This window comes from Cetorhinus maximus, chromosome 23 (assembly GCF_964194155.1).
Source record: "Cetorhinus maximus chromosome 23, sCetMax3.hap1.1, whole genome shotgun sequence".
NCBI lineage: Eukaryota > Metazoa > Chordata > Chondrichthyes > Lamniformes > Cetorhinidae > Cetorhinus > Cetorhinus maximus.
In genome coordinates, this window is record NC_135901.1 from 590,641 (window position 1) to 610,423 (window position 19,783).

The 19,783-nt window shown below is 43.8% G+C and overlaps 4 protein-coding genes across 4 annotated transcripts in view; 2 read left to right on the forward strand and 2 right to left on the reverse strand.

Moving 5' to 3' along the window:
• LOC144698126 (uncharacterized) overlaps window positions 1-19,783 on the forward strand; it is a 476,455-nt gene that overhangs the window by 193,462 nt on the left and 263,210 nt on the right. The window lies entirely within an intron of this gene.
• LOC144698113 (uncharacterized) overlaps window positions 1-19,783 on the reverse strand; it is a 436,823-nt gene that overhangs the window by 155,685 nt on the left and 261,355 nt on the right. The gene's annotated exons all lie outside the window — the stretch shown is intronic.
• LOC144698110 (uncharacterized) overlaps window positions 1-19,783 on the reverse strand; it is a 436,767-nt gene that overhangs the window by 85,645 nt on the left and 331,339 nt on the right. The gene's annotated exons all lie outside the window — the stretch shown is intronic.
• Window positions 17,363-18,259, forward strand: LOC144697695 (G-protein coupled receptor 15-like). Its single transcript, XM_078569708.1, has one exon. It carries the CDS (start codon window positions 17,363-17,365, stop codon window positions 18,257-18,259), a length of 897 nt encoding a protein of 298 aa, XP_078425834.1.

Genomic DNA, 19,783 nt, shown 5'->3' on the forward strand with positions numbered 1-19,783 from the left:
AAAGGAATGAGCAACATTCGACATCTCTCTAGACAGGCTAAACGAGCCGGGTTTCTTTTCTCTGGAAAACAGAGAAACACGAGGCGAATTCAGAGAAATCTTCTAAATAATGAAGGCATTCAATGAGGTGGATATGGAGCAAAAGTTTATTTGTGGCGAGTCCAGAGCAATGGGCCACCAATGAATGATCCTCACTAACAAAACAAATAAAGACATTAAGAAAGGTAAACTTAAACAAAGGCGGGCCAGGATTTGAAACTTGCTGCCACAGGGAAATGTTGGAGCATATCGTATTTTTTATTCACTAACGGAATGTGGGCTTCGCTTTCTGGGCCAACATTTATTGCCCATTGCTAATTGCCCTTGAGAAGGTGGTTGTGAACTGCCTCCTTGAACCACTGCAGTCCATCTGGTGTAGGCACACCCACAGTGCTGTTAGGAAGGGAGTTCCAGGATTTTGCCCCAATACTGCTCACGAGGTATGTTTTAACAGTGTTGTTGGATCAGGGACAGTTTATCCACAATGAATAGATTTCACAAGGGACTAACTGTGGTCTTTGAAGAAAATCCAGAAAAAAGCAGTGTTCCCCATTTCCATTGCCCTTCCAAGTGTTGCTTCATGCAACTGGAAACTCTAAATAATCCGGACCTGGAAATCAAATATTATTTACTGGATAGATCATTTCAAATGCAAATAATACCGGAAGGAGTGAAACAAGCTTGTGCTCAAATGATGTGGAGAGTTGATTCTTTCTGCCTGAATATTGGAAAGTCACTGGGCTGACTCAGATTGCAACCTGATCCTCAGTTGCTGTCCTAAGGCGGGTGTAAGGCTCCCTCCCTTTGATCAAGCGTTCAGGTGAAGTGCCACCAGCCAGTTCAGGGAGATTTTTAACAATTTCCGGCACAGGCAGTTCTGAAGAAGAGTCATAGGGGCTCGAAACGTTAACTCTGTTTCACCCGCGGTAGATGCTGTCAGACATCCTGAGATTTTCCAATTTTTTTCTGCTTTTAACTGCAGTTAGAACAATACTGGAGACAGCGGAAGTCTCCCACATCCCACCCTCAAAAAATACAACTTATTAAAAGCACATGGACGCACCTGCCAGCTCATTATTGTGCGAGAATGAGGGAGGCAGTCTTTCCTAACGGAATCAATTCCACCTCCCTCACCCCATCCCGCCAGCAACTGTACATCAGACAAATGGGAGCGGGGATTTCACATCAGGCTTCCAGACCCAATGAAGCAACAAGAAACTGCTGGTTCCGTTATTAAACCTGTCACTTCTTCAGGCAACACACAAGCAGAGAGATGGGAATGGGGCGGCTCATCAATCATCCGCGGGACACCGTCCTCTGCAAATCAACTGTACTGTCTAAAATATTTCAATCCAGCTCTGAGTTGCAGACTCCCTGAGCAGTTCAGAGCTGCAGTCTCCTACTGAAAAGCAAAATACTGCGGATGCTGGAAACCTGAAATAAAAACAGAAAATGCTGGAAAAACTCAGCAGGTCTAACAACATCTTTTACTTTATTTATTGGATATGGGCGTTACTGGCAATGCCAGCATTTATTGGCTATGCGGGGATTTCAGAGACAACCACTTTACTGTGGGCCTGGAGTCATATGTAGGCCGGACTAGGTAAAATTGGCAGATTTCCTTCCCTAAAAGGCATGTGTGATCGGAATAGGTTTTTTACAACAATCGACAATGGTTTTATGGTAATCATTATGCTTTTGTTCACATACTTTTATTCAATTCAAATTCCACCATCTGCCTTGGCTAAACTCGAACCCGGGTCCTCAAAATATTACCCTGCGCCCCTGGACTACGAGCCTAGCAACAGCACCGCTCCAGAGTCACGGGAGCTGTTAACGCTTTCACTATCTCCACAGACGCTGCCTAACTTGCTGAGCATTTCCAACATTCACTCTTTTTATTGCTGCAATCCCCTGCTCCCCGTCATACAAACTATCAGCTCCAGGAAGCCGAAGGATGAGAATTTAGCTTGTTTTTGCTCTGTTTGCCTGTTTACCCCTTGGCAACCGATCAAACAAACTGACATTGTGTGGATTTAATATAAAGCTGCCGGAGTCCATCCCAATTACAATTCAAACTTGTCTGGAGTTTGAGCCCCGTTCTGCAGTTCGGCTCAGATGGCCCATTAAACTTTCTCTGTTTAATTTCCAGGCTCTTTCAGTCAGTCAGTGACACAGACCCCAGCAGCGGTGACCAGGAAGGAATGTCAGTCTCTCACCATCACCTGTGTTTTCGATGGTAATTCTCACAGTTTACAGGATGGACATTTCTTCAGACAAACCCAGACAGGAACGGAGCGGGAGCGGATCTCCAGCGGAGGGAGATTTGTTGTGTCGATGAATAAAGCAGAAAATAAATTTTCTCTGGAAATTTCTGGTGTGCGAGTTGATGACACGGCCACCTATTACTGTAAAGCTCAGTATAAATATGGATGTATTTCCGTTTGGAAAGATGGTTATGCAGACGGATCCGGGACAGAGGTGATTGTCACAGCAGGTAAGAGACTCCAAACCACGATGTGTTGCTAACAATCCAGATAAATGCTCGCAATGGGGAAGGGTAGCCTAGCAGTAATATCATTGGACTAGTGATCCAGACGCCCTGCCAATACCCTGTTTGTTAACCCTGCCTCAAATTCCACCTCAGCAGCTGGTGGAATTTAAACTCAATTAATTAAAGCCGGAATTAAAAGTAAGGTGATCATGAAACTGTTGCCGGTAGTTCCATACTGTCCAGCACACTATTGTCCTTTAAGTAAGGAAATCTGCCATTCTTACACATGGCAATGTGATTTCCTCTGAAATGCCCGGTGAAATTATGGCCTAGCAAGTCACTTAATTGAATCAAATTTTAAAAGAAATGTCATGAAGATATTAACGTATCTAATGTTATTGGAAATTATTTTAAATTGGACTTGAAGTAGGGTCTGTGCCTGTGGTTGTGAGTGGGTGTGTATTAATTGGATTAAAACCAGCTAGTCGGTGTGCCTTGATGCTTATAGCTTTGAGGTGTAAACAGTAGGTAGAGGACACATTTGGATTTTGTTGAATAAACCATTCAAAGAAAGAAGGTGAAACCTTGCACCTAGCTTGGAGACACAAAGCAATATGTTTATATTACAAAAAAGTTGGTATAACGAAAGAGGTTTTGTTTTTAGAAGAGGTGGAGTTCAAATGGCCTGGTGAGACGATGAGAATTTGCATTCAAAGGGGACGCTAGGTATATACAGAAGAGTTGTGTATGTTGAGGTCAGAGGCATGGAAGGTCTAAGCAGCCTTTAAGCCTACAGCTGTGTCTGCGAAGGAAAATAGTTGAGGGAAACATCGTTTTGAATTAATAAGAGAAAATGTACTTTGCCTGGTATCTGTTTAAGTCTGTGGGATATTGTTTCCTTGTGCGAGATTACTTGCAAGTGTTTAATAAGGGAATTTGTTCAATAGTTATTATGGTAGTAATTTTTGGACGTGTATGTGTTTAATTTCTTATTAAAATTAATAAGTGTGTAATTTAATTGATAAAAAAAGACCTCTGGAGGCTTGGTGGTTTCATTTCTAAATTCAGAGTTGCATCTCAAACATACCAATTGAAAATAAAAGTTATGGCAGTTGTTTAAAGTTTTCCCCTGGGGTTCTAAATAACTCAGCCTTTACCAGCTGTCGTGTCATAACAGAAAATAATTAAGCATGAAGGACACCAATCGTCAAACCACCTGCCACCGACCTAGGCTACGAAAATGACAAAGCAAACCCAGGTCTATCCACCCTGCACGGTCCCCCTCTCTAACATCTGAAGGCTTGTGCCAAAATTGGGAGAACTTTCCCACAGGTTTGTGAAGCAACAGCCTTAAGAGTCATACTCACGGAATCATAACTGACAGACAATGTCTTAGACATGACCAGCACTATCCCTGTGTATGTCCTGTGCCACCGGCAGGACAGACCAAGAGGTGGCGGCATAGTGATATACACTCAGCAGGGAGTTGCCCCAGGGAGTCCTCAACATCGACTCCAGATCCCATGAAGCCTCATGGCATCAGCCCAATCATGGCAAGTAACCCTCCTGATGGATACCACCTATCTCCAAATCGCCATCTCAGCTGATGAATCAGTAATCTTCGGTATTAAAAACCAATTGGAAGATGCATTGTGTATGCCAAGGACTGCACTGGACTCAAGTCTGGATGCTGTTTTGGATTCATATTTAAGAAAGGATCGACATCCGTTGAAGGAGGTGAAGAAAGGTTCATAACAACGATTCATGAGGTAAAGGGATTGTTTTATGACAAGAAATTAAGTGGTCAAAGCCTTCATTACATGCAATTTAAAGGAATGAGGGGTGGCCTCATTAGAACATATATTCTCAAGGGGCTGACAGGGCAGATTCTGGGTGCGTGTCAGCATGGCTTTGTCAGAGGGAGGTCATGCCTAACAAATTTGATTGAACTTTTTGAGGAGGTGACCAGGTGTGCAGATGAGAGCAGTGCATTTGATGTAGTTGATATGGATTTGAGCAAAGCCTTTGACAAGGTCCCACATGGGAGACTTCTTATAAAGAAGGCCAATGCACATGGGATACAGGGTAATTTGATAAGGTGGATTCAAAATTGGCTTAGTTGTCGGAGGCAGAGGGTGATGACAGGTGGCTGCTTTAGTGACTGGAAGCCAGTGTCCAGTGGCGTACCACAAGGATCTGTTCAGATTCCACTGTTATTCGTCATTTATATAAATGAGATAGATGACAATGTGGGGGTAGGGTTAGTAAGTTTGCAGACGACACAAAGATTGGCCGGTGGTTGGCAGTGAGGTTGAGTGTCTTGGGCTACAGGAAGATAAAGACGGGATGGTCAAATGGGCAGATAAGTGGCAGATGGAATTTAACCCTGAAAAGTGTGAGGTGATACATTTTGGTAGGAATAATTTGACAAGGAAGTATTCAGTGAACGGCATGACACTAGGAAGTTCTGAGGAACAAAGAGACCTTGGCGTATGTGTCCATAGATCTCTGAAGGCGGAGGGCCATGATGGTGGAGTGATGAAAAAGGCATATGGGACACTTGCCTTTATCGATCGAGGCATAGATTACAAAAGTAGGGAGGTCATGTTGAAGTTGTATAGAACCTTGGTGAGGCCACAGCTGGAGCACTGTGTGCAGTTCTGGTCGTTATAGGAAGGATGTCATTGCACTGGAGAGGGTGCACAGGATATTCACCAGAATTCTCCTTGGATGAAACATTTAATTTATGAAGAGAGGTTGGATAGACTTGGGTTGTTTTCATTGGAGCAGAGAAGACTGAGGGGCGACCTGATCGAGGTGTGCAAGATTATGAGGGTCATGGAGAGGGTGGATAGGGAGGAACTGTTCCCTTTAGTCGAATGGTCAGTCACGATGGAGCACAAGGTGAGGGGGAGGAGGTTTAGGGGGGATGTGAGGAATAGTTTTTTTACCCAGAGGGTGGTGACGGCCTGGAATGCGCTGCCTGGGAGGGTGGTGGAGGCGGGTTGCCTCACATCCTTTAAAAAGTACCTGGATGAGCACTTGGCACGTCATAACATTCAAGGTTATGGGCCAAGCGCTGGTAAATGGGATTAAGTCGGTAGGTCAGGTGTTTCCCACGAGTCGGTGCAGACTTGATCGACCGAAGGCCTTTTTCTGCACTGTGTGGTTCTGTGATTCTAATTCTGTTTCCCCGGGCCGGGAAGCCTATAACTAGAGGTCACATTTTCATGATAAGGGTTCGGCCAAGTGAAATGAGAAGAGGAGTTTCTTCAGTCAAACTGTTGTTGTGAACCTGTGGCATTCTATACCTCAGAGAGCTGTGAATACTCAGTGGGCTTGAAGCCCTGTTCTCGTGAACGATGTTTTAACCCTTTTCTGCCCTTTCCATGCCTGCCTGGATTATTGAGCAGACCCATGTCTTTCCCCCCACACAGTTTCCCGGAACATTTGACCGTGGCCAGTTCAAGAATATTTATTTGAACAGAATGTCTTGATTAGTCTGGGACAGCTTATGCATAATGACCAGGTTTCACAAGGTCGTGACTGTGATCTTTTAAACAATCCCAAACACAGTGTCCACCACCCATTTCACTGTCCCTCTGAGTGTTGTTTCATCTTCTGTCACCGGAACTGCAGACTCTGAATCAGCCAGGCCTGAAAGTCAAACACGACTGACTAGAAACATCATTTCAATTGTAAATCACAGAGGAAAGAGTGCAGTAGGCCTTTGTTTCAATGATATGGTGAGATCATTCTTTGTGGGTATTATCGACTCCTGCCTGAATATCGGCAAAGTCACTGGACTGTCTCATGTTGCAACCTGATCCTCAGTTGCTGGACGTAGGGAAGCTGTCGGGTCAATAGCGACCGCCCTTAGATCAAACGGCCAAGCGAGTTTCCAACAGTCAGTTCAGGGAAATGTTGAATAATTTCCGGCACAGCCTGCTCTGAAGAAGAGTCATACAAACTCGAAACGTTAACCCTGTTCCACTCTCCAGAGATGCTGCCAGAAATCCAGAGTCTCTCCAGCATTTTCTGTTATTCATGACAGTTAGAATTATTTTGGGGAAGGAAGGGGCTCTCCCACATCTCACCCTCAGAATATACCACTGATTAAAAGCACATGGACGGACCTGCCAGCTCATTGCTGTGGGAGAATGAGGGCGGCAGACTTCGCTAACGGAAACAACCCTACCTCCCTCCTCCAACTCCGCCGGACACTGTGCATCAGACAAATGGGAGAGGGAACTTCACATCAGGCTTATGGGCCCAATGAAGCAATATGAAACTGCAGGTTCCGTTTTTGAACCTGTCACTTATTCACACAACACACAACCAGAGAGATGGAAACCGTGTGGCCCATCAATGCTCCTCGGACACCGTCTTCTGCAAAGCAACTCCACTCCCTGAGGTATTTCAGTCCAGCTCTGAGGTCCAGACTCCTGAAGCAATCCAGAGCTGCAATCTCCTATATAAAAGCCAAATACGGCGGGTGCTGGAAATCTGAAATGTAAACAGAAAATGCTGGCAAAAGTCAGCAGGCCTGGCAGAATCTGTGGAGAGAGAAACAGAGTTAACGTTTCAAATCCAACATGACTGTGCTTCGCAGCTCTGAAGAAGAGTCAGGCGGACTTGAAACGTTAACTCTGTTCATCTCTTCACAGATGTCGCAAGGCCTGCTGAGTTTTTCCAGCATTTTATGTTGTATTGTTGCAATCTCCTGTTCACGTCATGTAGCCATCAGCTCCAGGCAGCAGAACGATTAGAATCCTGCTTGTTTTCACCCCGTGTGCCTGTTTACCCCGTGAGTACCGATCAAACAAATCGACATTGTGTGGATTTAATATAAAGCTGCCCGAGTCCATCCCAATTACAGACACTGTCTGGGGTTTTAACCCCGTTCTGTGGATCGGCTCTGATGGTCCATTAAACTCTCTCTCTTTAATTTCCAGGCTCTTTCAGTCAGTCAGTGACACAGACCCCGGCAGCGGTGACCAGGAAGGAGTGTCAATCCCTCATTATCACCTGTGTTTTCCATGGTAATTCTCATAGTTTAGAGGACGGAGATTTCTTCAGACAAACCCAGACCGGGACAGAGCGGGAGCGGATCTCCAGCGGAGGGAGATTTATTGTGTCGACGAATAAAGCAGAAAATATTTTTTCACTGGAAATTAGGGATGTGAGAGTTGAAGACACGGCCACCTATTACTGTAAAGCTCAGTACAAATATGGATGTGGTTCCGTTTGGGAAGATGGTTATGCAGACGGATCCGGGACAGAGGTGACTGTCACAGCTGGTAAGTGACTGCAAACCGCGACGTGTTGCAAAGTGTCCAGGCAAATAATCGGAATGGGGAGGGGTGGGCTCGTGGTATTGTCATTAGACTAGTAACCCAGAAGCCCTGCCAATCCTCTGTGTGTTAACCATGGTTCAAATCCTTCTGCAGCAGCTGGTGAAATTCAATTTCAATTAATAAAAGCACCAGGAGTTAAAAGCTGCTCTTAGTATGGTGATTATGAAACTATTGCAGATTGTTGCGAACTGCCTAGCACCCTACTGTCCTTAATAGAAGAAATCTGCCCTTCTTACCTGGTCTAACCTACAAATGACTTCACGCCCAAAGCATTGTGGTTCAATCTTAAGTGCTTTGTGAAATGATGGCCGAGCAAGACACTTAATTGAATCAAGTGGCTACTAAATCTAAAGAAAAGGATGAAACATGGACCACAACAGTCAGCATACCACTTGCAATCGACCTAGGCTTCGGAAATGACAATGGCAAACCCAGGCCTGTCCATTCTGCAGTGTCCTCCTTACTAACATCTGGAGGTATGTGCTAAAACTGGGAAAGCTATTCCACATGTTTGTCAAGCAACAATCTGGCAGAGTCAAGGTCACGGAATCATAACTTAAAGACAATATCTTATACAGCACCATCACTATCCCTGTGTATGTCCTGGGCCACTGGCAGAAAAGACCAAGAAGTGGCAGCACGGTGATATACAGTCAGCGGGGAGTTGCCCTGGGAGTCCTCAACATTAACTCCAGCCCGCAAGACGTGTCTTAGCATCAGCTCACTCATAGGAAGGAAACTTCCTGCTGGTTACCGCGTCTGCATGAACCACCAGCTCACCTGATGAATCAATACTCCTCGGTATTAACATCCAATTTGGAGAAGTATTGTGTATGGGAAGGATTGTACTGGACTCCAGTCTGGGCGCTGTGTAAAGTTTTAGATTCATAATTGAGAAAAGATCTACATTCGTTGAAGGAAGTGATCAAATGTTCTTCAGGCAGCGTCCTGAATTAAATAATTTATCCTATGAGAAGAGATGAAGTAGTGACAGCCTGCATTCCCTCGTGTTATGACGTGGCAGATGATGTGTGCCATGGATACAGCCATTTTTACACTCTCGCCTCTTTAAAATCCCTCACACCAACTCCTGGATTCAATGTTCTTCTGGTACTTGTAGCCTTAAGATTGACCAACTCCAAACTAATCAAGGAATTTCCAATACCCCGCAAAGAGCCCCCAGTAATGTTATCACGTGGCAGGTGATGTGTGCCAGGCGGGTCAAATCCACAAGGGAAACTTCGCCGCTCTGTCACAATGGTTTTGCAATCTATATTTACTACGGGAAGATGTATGCACTGATTCTAGAGTAATGAATCCAAGAAGACTTTTAGAGACTTTGAAGAAATTAAATTCGAATATTTATTAACAAAATAAAATATTTCAAACACATACATAAGACGACAAATTACTTACTACTATAACAATTCCTAAAGTTTTGAATTAACTTGACTCCCAGTTAAACACCCCTTTAAGGCAACAGTCTAAATATATTTTCGATTTAAAACAGAACCAACAAGTTAACATAATATCCCCTTGACAGTGGAATTCCAAATGGCTTCCCCAATTTCACGAACTTTACATAGCAGACATATGCAAAAATGTTTGGAGGCTTCATGAAGGGTGTTTCACAGACTCCTGTTAGATCTTACATGGCCCTCTCCTCACAAAAGCTTTCATTCTCCTGTATGTATGCTTCTCCCTCTCTTTAATATGTAAATTCTACTGTCCCATATGTCTTTAAAACTCCACCTTCCTCATAATATAAAAACTTTCATGTTGCCAATATTGTCAGCACTCTTAGGAACAAATTAAAACTAACTCCTTAGCCTTGTTTTTTTGGCTGATTGTAAACAGGCTAACATCCCTTTGAAACCCAAAATCCCTTCACACCTTACATGCTAAGCCAGCATCCACTTTTACGTATTAACATTTCAAGCATGTATCCACACATAGCTTCATTTGATCATTTCAAACATGCAGTGTACTTGACTCCAAATGCAATGAAATCACACGGACAGAACGAGCTATACTTATACCCATTAACATACTGCACAATAAACCAAAAATATTATAAAACTCATTATACTTTCGTAACAGTAGTTACGAAACAGGAATGTGAGGTGATCTCATTGGAACATATCATATTCTCAACGGGCTGACAGGGCAGATACTGCTGGGTGTTTCCACAGGCTATTGTTGTGAACCTGTTGCATTCTATAGCTCAGAGAGCTGTGGATACTCAGTGGATGAGTGTATTCAAGGTAGTGTTCCAAAGATCTTTGGTTATTAAAAGAATCTAGGAATATGGGAATGCAATGCTGAAGTAAAAGATTAGCCACGATATTATTGAATGTCCGAGCAGGTTAGAAAGTTGCTTCTACTTGTAAGATTCTTTGCATTGCTTCCTTAAATTGCTGAGAAAGTAAATCAGCAAAAATGCACATCTCCATGGGAAGATTGAACAGGCTGGTTTACTTTTCTTTGGAAAACAAAGAACCAAGAGGAGAATTCAGCGAACTGTTTTAAATTATGAACGGGTTTATTGGAGTGCATGAGGTGCAGCTGTATATTTGTGGATGACTCCAGATCAGTACGACATTATTATCAGATGGCCACTAACAGAACAAAGACATAAAGAAGAAAAATGTGCGCTAAGACGTGTCAGAATGTGGAACTTGATGCCACATTCGGTGGTTGGAGCAGACATTATTGATGTATTTATGGGAAGGCTGAAAATACGGGAGGGAGAACGGAACAGGTCGACACAGGGAGCTGGATGGAAATGGTCAATTAGATTTCGGATGGGAGAGACTGGTCTGGAGTATACCCACTACATCAGTCAGTTGGGCCGAATGGCCGGTCTCTCTCCTGCAGATTGAGTACAAAGAAATTAGAGAAAACTCTGCCCAGAGAACGCGGAGAGAATCAGTTAATGGGCGGAAAGAATTGAAATTGTCAGAGAGCCAGAAGAGGCAGTTCCCAGTCAGTAACAGTAAAACCACTGCGGAAACTGAACAGACTGAACCCAACCGACAACTGAGAGATTGGGACAAGTTCCCACGATTGCAAAACACACATACAGAGCAAAGTAAATGCAGAAATAATATAAAACTAACTTTAAATATTTCAAATTAAAGAGAAATGGGGAAACATAGATTGATCAAAGAAAATAAACTAATAGACCCAAAGGTAGATGGTAACACATGAGAAGTTTTAAACTGAAACTAATAGTTGACATTTCACCATCGATATTCACTCTCTGTTTGACCCGATTGGCGCTGACGAATCGTAATCGCTTTCTGTTGGATCTTGCTGTGCGCAGTGATGCAACGTATCTGGGTTTCTGTCGGAGAAATAGTTTTTGAAACTGACTGTGTTAATAAAAAGTTCCCTCGGGTTTGTCTCTCACCGGGAAAATAAAAACAAATCTAATATACAGAATAGAACCATGCAGCGCGGAAGGATGACATCCGGCCCATCGTGTAGGTGCTGTCCCTTTAAAAGTGTAATCCAATTGTTCCCACCACTCATGCATATTCCCCATAGTCCTGTAGTTTTTCAGTTTCAGGACAGATCCATTACCCGTTTGAAAGTTACGACTGAATCTGTTCCCAAAACCTATTCAGATAGTGACGTCCTGATCGGAGGAATTCGCTATGGAAGAGAAAATATCAGCTCATTCCCCAGTTGATCATATTTCAGTAACAATGAGCAGCGTTCGAACAGGCTTAAAATCAATATAAAAAAAACACAAAGCTGTTCGCGCGATTGACAAATTCCCCATGTAAGCAGTAGCTAAACAAACACATAATGTCCATTTTTCACCATCCAGATTCCAGTTTTCTGATGTCCCGGAGTTCGCCTCTACAAACCTATCCTGCCGGTGACTCCGTTACTTTAAGCTGTGAATATTCAGGTATCTGTCGGTACACAGTACACTGGCACCGTCAGTGCCCAGGACAGGCCCCGGAATATCTGCTTCAGAGACACACTTCAGGAGAGGAGAATAAAGAAAACGCTGCCGGGGGGAGAATTTCTGCTTCCATCGATCCTGCCGAGAAAATCAGCCGGTTAGATATCTCCAAACTACAACTGAGCGACTCCGCTGTGTATTACTGTGCACTGAGTCGGCGCACAGCACAGTGATACAGAACACGGAGAGAGCCGTACAAAAACCTGAACGTTGTGGGATTACAGACACACAGTGATACTGAGCACGGAGACAGCTGGACAAAAACCTGAACATGGTGGGATTGCAGACACATGGAAATACAATGTGCTTGAAAATTTGGAGTACAAATATTGTTAATGAATATATTTTCAGCGACTCTTAAAATTTTACAGTACAGAATAAAGTGATTAATCGCATTAAGTCTGCATTTCCTTCTCGCTCCTTATAAATCTTAATATCATCTTCTGTCCAATTAGTCTTCAAAGTTCATGAAATTATTCCACATTCTCATTTCCCTTTTCCTGGAAAAATTCATAATGTGCCGATTTATAATTTAGGGTGAATTTATTGCCGCCTTTTCCCTCAGGTATCAGCAAATTCGTTTCTTAGCCTTTTGTTGTTCAATCCGTGTTTCCTCGTTTGAGTTGATAAACCTTCACCATCTCCTGTGATTTCCAGCATTCGGGCTACAATCGGGTGAGAGATTCCCTCCGCTCAAGAGAACCCGCAGCCTCTTGCACCAAGAGACTGGTCAGCTTACAGTTGAAGGAAGTTTGGGTGTGGATTCACTCCACCAATGATCTTTCCATGGAGGTCAGCATCTCCCACAATTACCGCAGGTGGGAAATGACCCTATGGGTTCACGGGCCGCGCTGCACTGGGTGAGAACATGCGCACCTCCACAGCACTCCCTCTTAAAATAGGGCCGTTCTATCTAAATATACATCCGCACTTATGTCGCGGTTACGACCAACAAACATTGTTGAATGCACGTTCCACAAAGATGATGGAAGTTTGCCCCTGGATCGACGGTCCCCCAACACTTTCCATCAGTCACAGCACCATGATTGGTCGATTCCACCATTGAATCAGGGGCAGGACAGAGCCACAGCAATATGGTTGACTCTTAAATTCCCTCTCAAATGGCCCAAGAAACAGCTCAATTCAATGGCAATTAGGCATAGGCAACAAATGCTGGCCCTGCTAGCAACGCCCACATGCCATGAAAGAGTAAATTTCATGTTTCCTGTCCATTTATCCTGTTATAGGCATTCCTTCAGTTCTTCCATTTTCTCACCTCCTTCCTATTTAAGGATTTTTTTGTTTCTCAAGTAGAAAATATATAGAATTATTAAATCACTGAATCGCCGCATGATTATATCTCAGATAGAGGCCATTCACCCCGTAGTGTCCGTGCTAGCCCATTTCAAGTGCAACTCTCCCAGTCCCACTATCCGTCTTTTCTCTCGAGCTCTGCAATGTTTTGCTCTTCAGGTTATTATTTAATTCCCTATTGAAAGCCACGATTGGATGTGCTGCCCCCACACACTCAGGCTGTGCATTCCAGGTGTGAATTACTCAGTCCATGGAAAAATATTTCCATCATGTCGCCGTTACATCTTTTGCCAACTGCCTTGTATCGGAGCCCTTTCATTCTCAATCCTTCCCTATATATATTGTCCATTTCCCGCATCATTTTGCACACCCCTAACAAATCTATGAAATCTCCACTTAATCTTCTCCTCTCCATAGAGAGCAACCATCCACGTAACAGAAATTCATTTTCATTGGAATCATTGCCATGAGTCTTTTCTGCACCCGCTCTCAAGTCTTCACTTCCATCTGAAAGTGCGATGGCCAAAACGACACATAATACTCCAGCTGAGGCTAAGCCTTTTGCACAGATTTATCATAATTTCCTTGTTTGTATCCTTTATACCCTATTTATAAAGCCCGGCAAGCTATATATTTAGTAACCATTTTCTCAATCTGCCCTGCGCTATGCAATTATTTATGCACATAGACCCAACGGCTCCTCTACTCCTGCATCCCCGTTGCAATTGAAACCTTGATTACTTATTGCTTCTTTTCGCTTTTAGTACTAAAATGAACCAGTTCATACTTTTCTGCATTTACTTCCACGTGCCACTTGACTCGGGGTCACAGCTTCAGAATAAAGAGTCATCCATTAGAACGGAGAAGGAAAAATGATCTTTAGTAGAACCATTGTTGTGAATCTGTGGCATTCTGTAACTCAGAGAGCGATTTATGTGTGTATGCAAGGCAATATTCGATAGATATTTGATGCTAAAAGAATCGGGATATGGGGAAAGTGCGGGAATGTGACGTTGAGGTTTGAAATCAGCCTCGATATTACTGAATGGCAGAGCAGCTTTGAAATATGATATGGCCACTGTACCGTGTTTCAGTGATCACTGCCCTTGACCTGATGACCTTGTCTCAATTATGACTGCACTGGACCTTACGAACATACGAGCATACGAAAAGGAGCAAGAGTAGGCCATTCAGTTCCTCGAGACTGCTGCGCCATTTAATAAGATCATGAATGATCTGATATTAACCTGAAATCTGCATCCCACCTATCCTTCTTGAGTGTTGTGGGAGCTGCACTCATCCAGGCAAGTCGGGAGTATTCCATCACACTCCTGACGTGTGCCTTTTAGATGGTGTACAGGCTTTGGGGAGTCCGGAGTTGAGTTACTCGTCGCAGGATTCCTAGCCTCTGACCTGCTCTTGTAGCCACAGTATTTATATGGCTAGTTCCGCTCAGTTTTTGATCAATAGTAGCCCCCAGGATGTTGACAGTGGGGGATTCAGTGATGGTGATGCTATTGAACGTCAAGGGGACGATGGTTGGATTCTCTCTTGTTGGAGATGGTCATTGCCTGTTATTTGCCACTTATCAGCCCAAGCCTGGTTATTGTCCAGGCCTTATTGCATTTGGACATGGACTGCTTCAGTATCTGAGGAGTCGCGAATGGTGCTAAATATTGTGCAATCATCGGCGAATATCCCCATTTCTTACCTTATGATGGAAGGAAGGTCATTTACGAAGCAGCTGAAGATGGTTGGGCCTAGGACACTACCCTGAGGAACACCTGCAGTACAGTCCTGGAGCTGAGACGACTGCCCTGCAACAACCACAACCACCTTCCTTTGTGCTAGGTATGACTCCAACCAGCGGAGAGTTTTCCCCCTGATGCCTACTGATTGCAGTTTTGCTAGGGCTCCTTGATGCCACACTCGGGAAAATGCTGCCTTGATGTCAAGGGCAGTCGCTCTAACATTGTTCAGCTAAAAGTCAATTTAATGATCTGATTGCACTAAATGATTAAGTGCTAAAATACTTGCCAATCAATCAAACACATGATCTAACCCGACTCTTAAAAACACGAACTATTTGGGAACATGATAGAGATGGGAAGAAACGGTTTTAGCTTAGAGATCGGATCTCAGTACCATATCGACAATTATTGACTGCTTAATGGAGACTCCAAGAAATGGTTTGGCGGGAAGGAGTGGTAGTTGTGCCGCAGAATTGGCAACCAGCAGCTCGCCCAAAAAGATATGGAACCATCCACCTAGCCGATGTTACAAGTGGAAGGCATGAAACCGTGAGTTCTTCTGTTTGTTCACCGAACTGTAACTAAGGTGCATGTTCTAACCTAATTGTCACTTTGGAGAGTTTCAGCCAGTTTAAGTTGAAAGCGTTGCAGAGCTAAGGTTTACAGCTTGCAGAATTCCCTTAGTTTCTGAAAGGAGATGCACGGCCCAGCGAATGGACCTGTCTATGCTATTTACAATCCTGTTCTTGCTGTTATTGGTGTCCCGGGTAAGTTATAGACTCCAAATAAATTATTTACTTTCTTTTTAAATCGCCAGAACATTTGTGCCTTAGATTTCGGGAAGGGGCTTTTTTTTTTAATATTCAGCGTTGTTTGAGTTGAAGGAACGTTAACTGTGTTCCTATATAGAGGGGCAATATATGATATTGTACTGCATTACGGTGACTTATAGTTTATTAATTCCACTTGCATTATGTAGCAGTACAAGATATTATTCAATGTTCTATGGTGCAAGTTTATAGAAACAGCGGCTGTTGGGTTGCTGAATTATGAAGTATAATGTATGAAATTGTATGTACAGTATTATGTTACATTGTTAAACATTAGATTTCATTCCAATGTAATAAAATGCATTATAGCGTTTTTAACATTGTATGGAACAATGGCGTATCACAGAGCATTAAAAATAAATGTCGTGCATTTATTTTATTACAATGATTTACACTGTTTCTTTACAGTGCAATAATTACATTAGATGTATTGTGATTATAAAATGTACACTCACTAATTGCAGGAATCAGCAGTGCCACCTCTGGAAGGAGGTAGTATTTTTCATTTATTATTATACAGTAGAATATAATATTTATTTATTACTGTCGTTGGCAAGTTCACAATTTATTGCCCATCGCTCGTTTCTACTTGAGAAGTTAGAGTTGAGCTTTTTACTTCAACCACTGCAGACCGTGTGGTGAGGATGCTTCGCAGCAGATTTAACAAACAAAATTTGATATCAACTACATAAGGAGAAATAAGGACCGATAACCAAAAGCTTCATCGAAGGAGTCGGATTTAAGAATAGTCTGGTAGAAGGAAAGAAAGGCGAAGGATTTGAGGGAGGGATATCCAGACATTAAGGCCACGGCAGCAAAAGGTACCTTCGCCACCGGTGTAACATTTAATTTCTGGGGTACACAAGAGAATAGATATTGGCTGTGAGCAAAACGATTTCAGGGGGTTACTGGAGTAAGTAATGGCGAGGCTATGGGTGGATTTGAAAGAAAGGACGAGGGTACTAAATTCAAGGTGTTGCCAGGCTGGGAGCCAATGTAAGTGGGCAAACACAGGGGTGATGGATGACTGGGACTTCCTGTGAATAGGAACATTCCCACCAAGTGCTTCAGATGAGTTTAAGATCACTGATGATCCAAAGTGGGAGAACGCCAAGAGACTATTCCAATTGTTGGTATCTAGATGTTACAAAGGCATGGGGAAACCTTTAGCAGCTGCTAACCTAAGGCAGGTTTTGAGATGTGTGACATTATGGTCGATATTAGAAATGTGGAAGTAACGAGTCTTGGTGCTGGATGATCATCATAGGGAGGAGGACGTTTGGAAGCGCAGCTCTGGCTCAAACAGGTCGCCAAATCGTAAAGGGCCTCAAGCCTCGGAGGATGGACTCAGTTGTGAGAGAACAGAGTTTTTGGTGGGAACTGAAGGCAATGTCATCTGACTCACAAATATTTAATTACATCAAATATGCACTTATCCAGAATTGGATGCCAAACAAGAAGTTCCGGCTTTGGAATGGTTGGAGTCAGGAGGTGGCACAGGCACGGGTGAGGACGGTTTTAGTAACGGGTTGCATGAGGCAGCAGCTGGTGTTTGGAGTTCGCTCGGTAACATATCTCTCTTTTCCTCTCTCACAGCCAACATGGTGGCGATCATAATCTTATCCCGTGGCCAGTGCGGGCTCTCCCAATGCATCACCGACTACCTGGTGGCGCTAGCGGTGACATATTTCCTGGTGATCATCACTGCCGTCATATTCAACCGGATCGGTGGCATCTACTTTCGTGAGAGTGTCCTCTCCACCACCGCTGGGTGCGCTGTCAGCACCGTGCTCGTCTATGCCACACGAGATGGCTCAGTCTGGCTGACGGTCGCCTTCACCATCGACCGTTTCGTGGCCATCTGTTGTCAGAGCCTGAAGACCAGATACTGCACGGAGAAAACTGCGGTGCTGGTTATAGGACTGGTCAGTGCCCTGAGCTGCGCCAAGAACGTCCCTTTCTACTTCAGCTACCAGCCGTTGTATATTCTGGATGGGGTGCCCTGGTTTTGCAACATCAAGTCCACCTATTACACTTTGCCCGTCTGGCAGGCCTACTACTGGCTTGACCGCATCTTAACCCCCTTCCTCCGGTTCCTCCTCATTCTGCTGCTCAATGCACTGACCGTAAGGCACATCTTAGCCGCCAGCAGAGCCCGCAGGAGGCTCCGGGGAGCCGGGAGTCACAGAGATCCAGAAATGGACAACCGTAAAAGGTCCATTGTCCTGCTCTTCGCCATCCCTCTCAGCTTTCTCCTCCTGTGGGTCACCTATGTCGGACATTTCCTCTACGTGCAGATTACGGGTGAGGCATATTTCACTGGCTTGGATTTCAATGACCCGCAATTCATCCTTCAAGAGACGACCAACATGCTCCAGCTTCTCAGCTCCTGCACCAATGTTTTCATCTATGCGGTGACCCAGACCAAGTTCCGAGAGCAGCTGAAGAATATGCTGAAGTGCCCTTTCGCCACCTTCACTGCTTCATTTAACTGGTGAAAGAGCAATAAAATATTTGTATCCTCCCTTTAAGGTTCATCTTCTGTCTCCTTCTCATGTTGTTTCCTCTCCATTAGAGTGGTTCAGTGTGTGCCACTTTATCTCTCGCAACCGAATCGGAAAGTCCAAGGCTCAAGCCCCGCACTCCAAAAGTGCAAGGCCTATCTCCAGTGCTGACAGCCCAGGGTTTCCTGTACTGAAGAAGTGCTGCACTGCCAGTGGTGATGTCTTCCCTGATAAAACTTTGAACTGAATCCACGACTGTCCTCTGAGATGGAAGACAAATGATCCCCTGGAATATTCTCCCAATATCCCAATATTTATCACTCAATTAACACCACTGAAAACTATTTTATCCCATTGTTGTTTGTGAATTGTTTCTTTCTTTCTTTCTTTCTTTCTTTCTTTCTTTCTTTCTTTCTTTCTTTCTTTCTTTCTTTCTTTCTTTCTTTCTTTCTTTCTTTCTTTCTTTCTTTCTTTCTTTCTTTCTTTCTTTCTTTCGTTCTTTCTTTCTTTCGTTCTTTCTTTCTTTCTTTCTTTCTTTCTTTCTTTCTTTCTTTCTTTCTTTCTTTCTTTCTTTCTTTCTTTCTTTCTTTCTTTCTCTCTCTTTCTTTCTTTCTCTCTTTCTTTCTCTCTCTTTCTTTCTTTCTCTCTTCTTCCTCTCATTCCTTCCTTCCTTTTTCCTTCCTTTCTTTCTGTCATTCATTTTTCATTCTCAGCAGCATTCCACCCCACAAAATTAATTCCGATAGAATGTAAAGAGTGGGGGATTCTTCAAGTGAAAAGAGCAGGGATACCAGAGTAATTGTTTAATAAATTAAATAAAATACAATATTGATCGCAGGGCAGGCGATGTGCTGCTGCTGCAGCATATGGGAGCTGCTGGACACCAAATTGATTCAAAGAGAGCACATCTGTATTAAGTGTTCGAGAGCTCCAGGAATTTCGAATCTGAGTTGAGGAGCTGGAATCCGAACTGCAGAAACTGAGCCACATCAGGGAGGGGGACAGCTAACTGGACACTTTACTCCAGGAGTCGGTCACACCCCATGAGATTAGGTAATTCCAATTTGGTCTGTGATCAGGAGCAGGAGTTTGTGACTGCAGGTGAGGGAGCTGCGTGGACCCAGAGGGTAGCGTTCGAGGAACCTCTGCCCCTGCAATTGTTCAAGAGTCACGAGGCTGTGTGGACGAGAGCACGGGCTGCAGGGAGGATGGGGGAACTGGCCACGGCACCGTGGTAGAGGGAAACATTAAAGTGGTGGGAAAAAAATGAATGTAGTGGTAGGAAACAGTTTAATTAGGGTGATAGATACTGTTCTCTGCATCCGTGAGCGTAAGTCCCGAAGGCTGTGTTGTCTGCCAGGTGCCAGGGTTAAGTACATCTCCTCAGGGCTCGAGAGGAACTTGGAATAGGAAACGGCCAAAGTGAAACTAGGCCCTTTAGAGAATGAGGCTCTGGAAATAATAATGGGGAGCCAGGAAATGGCAGAGGAGTTTAATAAATACTTTGCATCAGTCTTC